The sequence below is a fragment of the Hemitrygon akajei genome, chromosome 10, assembly GCF_048418815.1.
Source record: "Hemitrygon akajei chromosome 10, sHemAka1.3, whole genome shotgun sequence".
Taxonomy (NCBI): domain Eukaryota; kingdom Metazoa; phylum Chordata; class Chondrichthyes; order Myliobatiformes; family Dasyatidae; genus Hemitrygon; species Hemitrygon akajei.
This window is the reverse complement of record NC_133133.1, coordinates 23,368,819-23,380,977: the sequence shown is the minus strand read 5'-3', so window position 1 is coordinate 23,380,977 and position 12,159 is coordinate 23,368,819. Positions and strand designations below refer to the sequence as shown.

Genomic DNA, 12,159 nt, shown 5'->3' with positions numbered 1-12,159 from the left:
AAGTTTCAATAGTGGTCTATGCTTTTGAGTAGATGTAAAGCTATAAACAGGAACAGGAGTCAATCCTTTTCCTTTTGTTGCTGACTCTATCATTGTGATTGTTTTTAGTCAAGTTTGAACCCGATATTTAAAGATCGCTGAGGACATGGCTGGAATAGTGCACGCAAATCCTTTTTTTCTTGTGTGATGTAGGCTTTACATGGAGCGAGCCTACATAAAATATTTTCCCGGGGTGAAAGCCCCATCTGTAAGTGAGTCAATAGAGCAGAAGCCTCCAGCAGAGTATAAGGAAATCACCTTATGCAAAACAGTGTGGAAAGGAGAAATATTTGTGGAGCTCAGCATCTATGCCACCAGGAATACACCTTAAATCAGTTACTTCTTCTCTATATAATGCAAAGTTTGGAAGAAGTAAGACAATAACAAAATTTGAAGCTGTGCCAACAGAAGTATTGATCAGTTTGATTTCTCTTTTTTTGTCTTTTCTGGTTCTTCATTGTCAAATGCACTTTAGGTCCAAAAGGTAGACCAGGCTTTCCAGGCAATCCGGGGCGACCAGGACCAAACGGACTGAAAGGAATCCCTGGGTCTCCAGGCTTTTTGGGTGAAGCAGGCTTTCCTGGTAAGTGTGAATTTTATAATTTAGGCATCGGTAGATGGAAGGAATAAAAACACAAAATGCTGGCAGAACTCGGCAGGCCAGATGGAAGGAGTTTGCTCTCAATTGCTTGGAATTATGTAGGTATTCGGGGTTGTCAAAGGGATATGGGTGAGAAGTTTCATCTCATTGGGATGGTAATATGGAGTAACAGCATTACAATCTAAGTAACATTTTGGTAAGAGTGAGTGCTGGTTATATCTGCATCCAGTAGGATTCCATTGTTTCTAATGAGGCCATTCTCAGGTTGCAGGAGCAACACCTATTTCGTTTGGGTAGCCTCCAGCAATAACACTGATTACTTCCAATAATCTCTGCCACCTCCCCCTTCTTTCTTCGTCCAGTTCCCATTCTGGCTTCCCTCTTACATTTTCTCTTTACATACCCATTACCTCCCTCTATTGCCCGTCCTCCTTTTGCTTCGCTCATGGTTCACTCTCCTCTCCTATTAGATTTCTCCTACTTCAGCTCTTTACCTTTTCCACTATCACCTCCCAATATCTCGCTTCATCCCTTTCCTCTCACTTGGGTTCAGCTAACACTTGCCACCTTTTGCTCCTTTCCTCCCCCCACCCCCACCTTCTTTCCTTGTCTTCTTTCTTCTTCCTTTCCTGTGTTGACGAAGGTTGCACTTGCGCTCCATAGCTGCTATCTGACCTGCTGAGTTCATCCAGCACTTTGTGTGTTGTTCCACCGTTTTTAGATGAGCCAGTAAATAATGGCAACTTTAAAATAAGACAGAAGGACTTGAAGAAAGTTAACACACAAAATGCTGGAGGAACTCAGCAAGCCAGGCAGCTTCCAAACTTCCATTGTTTGAAATTGTAAATGTTGGTGTTACTTCTCAGTCTCTCTCCCTGTCTTACACCTCTGCTTTTAAAATGGTTTATCGACCTGAAATGTTTTAAGCTGCATATGGTGTGAAAGCACTTGGAACTTTTCACAGTCCATCTCTCACACTGCTCCTGTGTGGAATGAAAAGCATCCTGTGTGATTTAATATAGAGAATAAAACATGGTTTTGTTTGGCATCTCTTTTTAAACTCGACTGTTGGTAACACTACCCAATGCCTTTGTGGTGAAAGCATTCTGAGTTCCTAAAATTATTTCAATCAGCTTGACATCACGATCTGTAAAGGAACTCACAGACGTGGTGGAATCCCACCACCCCGCACTCTGTTCATGGCAACCAATAAATTTCGTAATAAACTTTTGAATTTTTCATGGCTCTTTCTCTGATCCTGCCTTGTCTTGCAAAATCCAAACTATAAGTCACATGAGAAGTTGATGATGTGAAATTGGAAGGTTATTACATGAGAATGAAGTTTAATTTTCCTTCTTAACGATGGCTACTTCTGATGTCACTGAACTAATCCAAAAGGATTGTTGGATTAGTTCAGTGAACTAGCTGTTTATTGGATGTCAAGTACATCCAATCAACAGTTGCCTCACTAGAGGGCATGTTTTATGAAGACAGGTGCGCGAGCTAGAGCTTTTCTCCTTGGATTGGATGATTAGAGGAGACTTGATAGAGGTACACAAGATGATAAGAGGCATGCATAGAGTGGATAGCCAGACGCTTTTCCCCAGGGTAGCAATGGCTAATAGAGGGATCACAATTTTAATGTGATTGGAGCAAGGTATAGGGGGAATGTCGGAGTTAAGTGTTTGATACATAGAGACCAGTGGGTGCTTGGAACTCCTGCCAAGTGTGTTGGTAGAGACCAATACTCTAGGGGCAATTAAGAAGCTCTTCAATAAGTTTTGTAGCCTGGGAAAAATGCACACTCAAGACAACAAATACTTTTTTCAGGCCTTTAATTCCTTTATCTGTGTTAGATGTTTTAATGTAGGAAGAAGGTATCAAAATAAAAACAGCAAAATGAATTAAAAATAAACACACAGTTCGTGTTGTTACTATCTCAGTTTAATTTCAATCCACACACTTGTGTATCAACTAGTTAGGTATGCAGTATGAAATTAAAACAAAATATTAAAAAAACCCAATACAGTAGCATTTCTAAAAACAATACAAACAACATTAGAATTCCACAAACCCTGTACCTTATACACAACATCGAAAATATAAATAAATACATCTTATCTTAACTAAGAGGTTGGCACACACATGTGTAACTTCCAAACACATATAGGCTAGACCCTGAAATGTGTTTTCCTCACTCACGATACATAAACACAGATTAACACATTCACATACTCTGTTGCATTCATATTTGGTTATGAAACAATAAAGAAAGATAAAAATAAACTTTTACAATAACCTTTTACAGTATGTTCCCTTGAGGTTAAATTACTTGAAAGACTAACCTACTAGCCTGATAAGGAACTTCACACGACTATGCTATCCAGTGTCGATACCTTACTCGTGAAAGTCTAAATCTAAATCAGTAAATTTACATTTTACAGTAAGCATGTAAAGTTACTGATATTCTAGATTTACAAATTTATAAATGAATTTATATCGATATTATCAAGTATTGTTCACCTTTCCTCACCATATATCCAGCACTCCTCGGGGGGGGGGGGGGGTGGAAAGCAGCTCTCAGCACTCGATGTTTGTTCTAGAACATTATAACTCTTCTTCCTACTCTGCGCGTGCATAATGACACCAGCGTTTTCTCTAAAATGGACGGGCAGCTGTTTTAGTTTTACCAGGGTAAATACGCGAGTGCAATTTAACAACAGAAAATGATATTCAACAGTGACTTGGTTCCATAGGCACATGGAGGGTTCTAGGTTGCGGGAAGGATTAGATTGATCTTAGAGTAGGTTAAATGGTCAGCACAACATTGTGTGCCCAAGGGACTGTGCTGTGCTGTAATATGGTATGTTGTGTTTTCTGTGCACTCTGTGATGTAAACATCATTTTGTGGTTAATAGCTCTGAATACCCATGCTGATATTAAAAACTTTAAGTGTCTGTCTAAGAACTTCAGACTGATTGCTGCTGAAATGTGCAAAACTGCTGCTGATGGTGCAGATGACAAGATTTAAAGTGTGTTCCAAATAGAATATTATATTATAGTCATACTTATTTGAAAGACAATCATTTAAATCATCTTGGGGCTTAATATACTTCAGGAGGGATCATATTTTAGCAGGAAGGTTGTCAGAAGTCCTGAAAGTAGTCCAAAAAGTGCCCTTTTGCCAGCATTTTACTGTGAACAACAGGTGAATCTGGCACTAGATCTATGCAGTAAATAAGATGATTTTGTTACTTTGGAATTTCTGGACGGCCTGTGTTTTAAATTATCTCCTATTGCTGTTCTCTGGCCAAGGATCTTATTGTAACCTATTCAACTAGGTTGGCTCCATTTCTTCATTTGTTTTTTTATCTGTCACTGAGTTTTAACTGAAGCTGGCTCAAGTGCAAATTACAAGTACATGCACAATTTGTATTATTTTCATAAAACCATAAGACCACAAGACATAGGAGCACAATGCTCAAGGTGAGACCTCACCAACGCCTTATAAAGCTGCAGCATCACATCCCTGCTCTTGTATTCTAGACCTCTTGAAATGAATGCTTACATTGCATTTGCCTTCCTCACCATCAACTCTACCTGAAAGTTAACCTTTAGAGTGTTCTGCACAAGGACTCCCAAGTTCCTTTGCACCTCAGATTTTTGGATTTTCTCCCTGTTTAGAAAATAGTCTGCACACTTAGTTCTACTACCAATGTGCATGACCATCTATTTTCTAACATTGTATTTCATTTGCCACTCTCTTGCCCGTTCTCCTAATCTGTCATAATCCTTCTGCAGCCTTCCTGCTTCCTCAACACTGCCTGCCTCTCTACAGATCTTCGTATCATCTGTAAACTTGGCAACAAATCCATCTATTTCATCGTCTAATTCAGCAGAAAAAGAAGTGCTCCCAAAACCGACCCCTGCAGAACATCATTAGTCACCGACAGCCAACCAGACAAGGATCCTTTTATTCCCGCTCGCTGCCTCCTACCAATCAGCCAATGCTCTACCCATGCCTGTAACTTTCCTGTAATGCCATGGGCTTTTTTCTTGGTAAGCAGCCTCATGTGTGGCACCTTATCAAAGGCCTTCTGAAAGTCCAAGTATACAACATCCCTTTATCTATGCTACATGTAATCTCCTCAAAGAACAGGTTTGTCAGGCAAGATTTTCCCTTAAGGAAGCCATGCTGACTTTGTCCTGTGTCACCAAGTACTCCATAACCTCATCCTTAAAAATTGACCACAACATCTTCCCAACCATTGAGTTGAGGCTAAATGATCTATAATTTACTTTCTGCTGCCTTCCTCCTTTGTTAAAGAGTGGAGTGACATTTGAAAATTTTCAGTCCTCTGACACCATGCCAGAGTCCAATTTTGTTTTGAAATATCATTACTAATTCCTCCACAATCTCTACCGCTACCTACTCGCTAGGGTGCAGTTCTTCTGGTCCGGGTGACTTATGTACCCTTCAGTCTATCAGTATTTTGAGCAACTTCCTTCTTGTAATAGTAACTGCATTCACTTCTCTTCCTTCACACCCTTCAACATCTAGCACATTATTAGTATCTTCCACAGTGAAGACTGATGCAAAATACTCATTTAGTTTGTACTCCATCTCCTTGTCTCCTGTTATTATTTCTCCGGCCTCATTTTCTAGTGGTCCTATATCCACTCTCATCTCTCTTTTTTTACATTCTTGAAAAAGCTTTTACTTTGATATTGTTTGCTAGCTTGCTTTTATATTTCATCTTTTCCCTCCTAATGATTCTTTTAGTTGGTCTCTGTAGGCTTTTAAAAGCTTCCCAGTCCTCTATCTTCCCATTAATTTTTGCTTTGTTATATGCCCTCTCTTTTGCATTTACATTAGCTTTAACTTCCCTTGTCAGCCACAGTTTCACTATTTTTCCATTTGAGTATTTCTTTGTTTTTGGAATACATCTATCCTGTAATTTCCTCATTTTTCCCAGAAACTCACAGCTTTGCTGCCCTGCTGTCATCCCTGTCAGCATATTCTTCCAATTTACTTTGGCCAACTCCTCTCTCATATCATTGTAATTTCCTGTACTCCACTGAAATACTGCTACCCTGAGGTTTGTGCTTAAGCTTCTGCTACCATTTTAGTATAACTAATCAAGCAGCATTGGTTTAGCTGGGTGAGGTAAGGGACTTCCGAGTTGTAAGTTATTAAGGATTTTTTACTTTCCTGTCTAAGGAAAGGGTTTGGGGCCTGAAACATTAAACTTGAGGTACTTTGGACAACTGGGGCAATTAATGAAACTTAATTGACAACATAAAAAACACCAGTTCATTCATTTCACAAAGGAGGCCTCAAAAAACCGTACGGAACAAAAATGCAAACTCACCTTTCGTAAAATACTGGAGGAATTCTACAGGCCTGGCCTGCTGAGTTCCTCCAGCATTTTGTGTCTGTTGCTTAGATTTCCAGCTTCTGCAGATTTTCTCTTGTTTTTAGTTCATCTTTCATGTCTACTTGAGAGCACAATGTCAGTTGAATGTACATTTTACACTCTGTGAAATGGCTACCCATTCAATCAGCTTCGTAGGCCTTCCAAATTATTAGCCTCCATCTTCGGGCATTATCTGGCTCTTCTGTAAGTAGCTACAACATATATTTTTTATGGTCTATATATGAGGGAACTGGCTTTCCTTCTTCTAGAGAGAGAAGATTATGGTGGACCATCATTCCTCAGGATATTTTAATTTTCATAGCTGTGAAAAGACTATTGATTTTGAATGGTGGTTTAATTCCTGCACTCCTTAACTGCAATGGGTGTAGCAATTCTCCTGCGTTACTAGCAAAGACAAGGTTTCACTTAATTTATATTTGAAATCTTGCAGGGTTTCCTGGACCACGAGGTGATGATGGGCTACCAGGTCTTTCTGGATTGGATGGGAATGAAGGACCTCCTGGAAAAATAGGTCTTCCTGGTTCTCCAGGCCTAAAAGGTCTCCCAGGAGATGTCTATGGTGCTATACAGGGTAATCCAGGTCAATCTGGACAGCCTGGTAATCCAGGATTGAAAGGAGCTCCAGGAAGCCCCGGTTTGCCTGGTCCAAGAGGTAAAATGTCAAATGCTATCTGTTCTGCTGCTCCACCTTTTAATTTGCAGAAACCTAGTAAATTATTGAGATGGTAACAAAGAGTGAGTCATAAACTGGCAACAGTCTCCACTTTGGCAGTGTTTTTGAAGTACAGTGAAGAGGGCCAAGGTTTGCCCGCAAAAGGGTGTTAGGTTTTTTCCATCTTAATCCCAATCAGATACTAATCATTTGGCAGCTAAAGCAGCTGAGTAGTTGTCATTTGGTGTTCATTGATCATTATATGTCCAGGTGATGAAACTGGGTGGATTGATGCAAGCCAAAGTGCCCATCTCCATCACGCACCCAACCTCGGTGCTGTTGTCACCAAATAACTGGACTCTGACAACTCGCACAGTCTATCTCTCATACTTTATTGACTTGTGCACAAAGAGAAAAGCTCAGCCTGTCTCATTGAGCAGCTCTGAAGCTTGAGCAAAGAAATGCGACTTTTATATACAAATTGGCTAGATGGATACAAATATTGATCCAGTAGAAGCATTATTTCTCTGATCCCATCATTTAGTTATTTAGGTACCAATGAGAATACATATTCCAGCTGTTAATAACCGATTTAATCTATATATTGAAGGTCATTAATACCTGAGAATTAGTAAATTAACTGTCCAATAATAAGTATTGCCCTAGGATCCTTCACTTACATAAATTAGCTTGTTCTGGTATGCTTGGGGATCTTGGTTCCCAGGCTCGAATAGAAAGACTGTATAAAAAAGAGTTCAGATTTCAAGGGCCCTGTTCAGCAGGGATGTCTGCACGCTGCCTCTGTCAGCTTCTTAGCTCGACTCTTACCTCACTGAACTTCCACATTCTAAAAGTCAATAGGAAGGGAAGCCCATCTCTGAAAGGTTCAGTAGAGCTGTTCAGTGTCTGCACTCTGTTGGGTCAGTGCACCGTGTTAACCTTTACATTTCTGCAACTTCCACAGTGCTTTCAGGGCCATGCGCCAGTGAGGCTGTACCTGACACATGGGCTACACATGTTGGAACTGGGCCTAGTCCTAGGGTTAGCTCGTCTTAAAAACTTCCATAAGATCATAAACATTGGAGCAGAGTTAGGTCCTTCAGCCATCGAGCCTACTCTGCCATTCCATCATGGTTGATCTATTATCCCTCTCATCCCCATTTCCTGCCTTCTCCCTGTAATCTTTGATGGCCTTACTAATCAAGAACCAATCAACCTCCACTTTAAATATATCCAATAATTTGGCCTCCACAGCTGCCTGTGCCAATGAATTCCACAGATTCACCACCCTCTGGCTCAAGAAATTCCTCCTCACCTCTGTTCTAGAGGGACATCCTTCTATCATGTGCCCCTGGTCCTAGAATTCCCTGCTATATTCTACATCCACTCTATCTAGGCCTTTCAATATTCATTAAATTTCGATGAAATACCTCACATTCTTCTAAATTACAGTGAGTACAGGCCAAGAGCCATTAAATGCTCATTGGGAACGGGGTGTAGTTGGTGGTAATAGTAGGTCAAGATGGTCACAGAACATTTGAGCTAAGCGTTGGAGAGGGGAAGGGGAGCTGGAAGAGCGCCTCAAAAATGCGTTTTGAGCTTTGTATGGAGGTGCTTCTTGAAGGAAGCCTTGTCCTTCAGTACTGGTGGTCTCCAGAATTTCCTGAGCAAATAATAAATTAATTTCTAATTACATCTGAGGAAGAAGGGGAGTTATCAGCAATGAGATTACCACTAATCTCACTGCTATATACTACACCTTGTACTTGAGATTTTAAAATTAACTTTTACAGAATGGATGTTTCACTAAACAAACACGATATTGAATCTTAATCCTTTTAATCAACTTTTTTTTTAATGCAATCATCCAGGTGCTGATGGCAGGCCAGGACGTCAAGGCAGTAAAGGTGAAAGAGGGGATCCAGGCCTCCTTGGTCTCCGAGGTTTGCCAGGATCTCCAGGTCCAAGCATAAGGATACCTCCTCTGGGTCTCTCGGGAGAAGTAGGCAAGGTCGGCCTGCCTGGACGACCAGGTGAGTCTCAAGTTAGTTACTCATGGCTTCCAAAAGACTTCCGGCAAACAGTGGACACTTTGCACATACAGGAGGCTTAAGCCTATATGATTAAAGAATGTGGGGTATTCTGTAAGAAAAAAGGGTTACACTAAGTAATGAATACATGTCCGAAGAGCATGATTCTGAGACAGCTCACAAGTATGCAGTTTTATTTCCAGATTCTACCACAGAGTTTTGCAGAGTTATGAAGCAACACAGATCCATGCTCAAGGAAATTTCAGCCACGTAATCACAAGGCAACAAGTATTTAAATATTGCATACATTTTAAGTAAGACATAAGTTTATGTTAAATTCCCCTTTCCTTCCATTATTTTCTCTCCAGAGTGGGTTCCTTGGTTTGGAGAAGGGGTAGTGTTAACTCCAACTGTTCCTTGGCAGTTGGCTGCGCTGTTGCCTTCCAGTAGCAGCCAGCTGGAAGGGGCTGAAGGTGGTCTGATATTTCGCGCAGGTACCTTGTTGAAGAAAGGCCCTAAAACTCACCCAAATGGAAAGTGAATGATGGGCGGCGAGGAGGAGGTGATTATTCTAGCCCTTAGAATTCCAAACATATTTTGGACTACAAATAGAACTGCTCACAAGATTGCTGCCTGAATTTAGTACCAAGGAGATCTATCGCCTGCCAACGTTTAGGACGAAGATGTGCTTAAAATCAATCAAAATTAATGACAAAAGATGCAGAAATTCAGCAACCTTTTCAAGGTAGAAAACAGACAACCAGTTTGTTGCACTCCCTGCATTTTCACTAAATTTCATATCTTCAAGGATGATTACTGCCTCCTTGATCATCGTATCTTTTCCTCCTTAATGATTAAAGCACTATTGCAGATCATAGAGGTAATAAAGTGCTGGAGGAACTCTGCAGGTCAGGCAGCCTCTGTGGAGTGGAATAAGCAGTCAATGTTATGGCTGAATCAGGACTGGAAAGGAAGGGGGGATACCGAATAAGTGAGGGGCAGGAGTACAAGTTGGCAGGTGATAGGGGAAATCATGTGATGGGGAAGGTGGCTGCATGGGGGATGGGGATGAAATAAGACACTGGATGATAGGTGGAAGAGGCAAAGGACTGAGGAAGAAAGGATCTGATAGGAGAGGACAGTAGGCAAGGAGGAGGGGCACCAGGTGGAGGTGATGGGCAGGAGAGAGAAGAGGTGAGAGGCGAACTAGAATGAGGATTGGAAAAAGAGAGAAGGGGAAGAGGGAGAGATTACTGGAAATTGCAGAAATTGACTTTCAAAATCCTGTTCTCAGGTTGAATGCAACAGTGTAGCATGGAGATCAGTGTAGCTGGAAGAAGAAAGTGTCTGAAGGTGTTTGACAGTTATTGACATGATTTTAGTGATTGTCTTACCTTAGCTTCTGGAGAGACAAGGCTCTGCAGATGCTGACATCTGGTGCAATAAGCAGTCTGCTAGACGAGCAAAGCCTCTGCGGGAGGAAGGGAATTCACAAAGTTTTAGGTCAAATTCTTGCATCAGGTCATTAATTCCTGGAGATGGTCTCGACACAGCTTGTAGAGAATCTGCCCCACAACACCAGCAACCCCAGGTTCAATCCTGAGCTCTGGAGCTGTCTGTGTGCAAATTGTATGTACTCCCTATGGCCAAGTGGATTTCCATCGGCTACTCTACTTTCTACGCAAATTCCAAAGACTTGAGGGCTGGTGGATTAATTGCCCCTAGCGCATAAGTGAGTGGTAGAACTGATGAGAACGTGGGGAGAGCAGAGGAAACGTTAGTTGAATAGCATTGCTCTGTGATTGATTTTCTTCTGTGTAATAGGGAATCATGGAAAGATGTCAGGAACACATTTTAGCAAGAAACACCTGATCCATCGGGGGTGAAAGCTACTCTTTGTTAGGGAGTCGAGTAGAAGTTTGCTTCTCACCCTTCTCCATCTCAGATTTTTTTCCCATTCAACCCTCATCACATCTGGAAGTACCCACCGTCCCAACCCACAGCATTAGATTCAGCTAAAGCTTCTTTCTGAGAGAATCTTCCAATATCATGTCATTGGCTTCTCTGCAAAACTGGATACAAAGACTATGTCCTGAAGAAGGGTCTCGTCCCGAAACATTGAACGTTTACTCATTTCTATAGATGCTGCCTGGCCTGCTGAGTTCCTCCAGCATTTTGTGTGTATTGCTCTGGAGACAAAGTTTGTGGTTGAGAAGTTAAAATAGCTTAGGCCTCATAACGTGAAGTAAAGAGCAAGTCTCTCTCTCTGTCAGCTCTGCACTTACTTCTTTCTAAAGGTTAAATGATTCTCTCTTAAGTGCAAAAACACAAGTGATTCTGCAGATGCTGCAAGTCCAGAGTAACACACATGAAATGCTGGAGGAAATCATTAGGACAGGCAGAATCTCTAAATAGTAATAAACAGTTCATGTTTTGGGTCCAGATGAGGGTGTCAGCACAAATATTGACTGTTTATTCCTTTCCATGGATGCTGTCTGATCTGCTGAGTTCCTCCAGCATTTTGCATGTGTTAGTTTGTTAGGCATTGTTCCTGTCGAGTTCATTTTCTTCCTTGCACACAAGTACCTCCATGCTGAAGAGCTCAGAAAGTTCCTGAGTTGTGTGAACAAACCTTCAGTTTGCACATATATTGAATTTAGAGGATGGGTGGAAATGCAAAATGCAGTGATCATTCTTCATCTGGAAAAGGAGAAGGATTTATCATCAGGTAGCAGATAGCTGCAGGGAGATCAAGGAAGCATAAAATATTCTGATTCAGTCACCAAGTATCCTAATCTAATACGGATTACTAAAGATTTCTTGCTCCAATTTCTCTTCACAAATGCTCCTGGTATCTATCCATGATTTCTCTCTGACTGGTGAACAAAAAGTGGTGAGTTTAGACTACAACAGTTCAATAAACACCCACCACCTTCTCCAAGGCAATTAAGGATGGGCAGTAAGTACTCATCTTCCCAGTGACACTCTCACCCTGAAAACAAAGAAAAAATATGGACTAACTGAGGATAACTTACTCTGCTCAACCTCAGGTACCAACGATGGAACTGGAATCCTGTGATGTTTGTTTTTTCAGGAAAGGTTATTGATGGTATTTTCTTTGACAACTCTGTGACTGGAATTTATCACCTTCTGATTAGATTCCAGGTCTGTGGTTATATGACCTATTGCGGGGAAGGGATTAGTTTGTCATCTCTCGGTAATTTTTTTAAAAGGGAAATTCTTCCATTATTATTTGACTATCTCTGTTCATCTGTTCACATTTGTTGTATTTCTGCATGCTTCTGTTCCATCTACCATATTTCCATATCTGGTCTCAATCGAATCGGGTGTGGTCTCTACATGTAGGCTGTGAAGGTGAGAGGGACTTTCTGTAGCTTA

At 41.1% G+C, this 12,159-nt stretch overlaps 1 protein-coding gene across 4 annotated transcripts in view; it reads left to right on the top strand.

Moving 5' to 3' along the window:
• col4a6 (collagen, type IV, alpha 6) overlaps positions 1 to 12,159 on the top strand; it is a 409,162-nt gene that overhangs the window by 320,423 nt on the left and 76,580 nt on the right. For all 4 annotated transcript variants that reach the window (XM_073057903.1, XM_073057902.1, XM_073057904.1 and 1 more), the window contains 3 exons: positions 515 to 622; positions 6,509 to 6,730; positions 8,602 to 8,763. In XM_073057903.1, the coding sequence (XP_072914004.1) occupies positions 515 to 622; positions 6,509 to 6,730; positions 8,602 to 8,763 (492 nt within the window). The remainder of the gene's footprint in view (positions 1 to 514; positions 623 to 6,508; positions 6,731 to 8,601; positions 8,764 to 12,159) is intronic.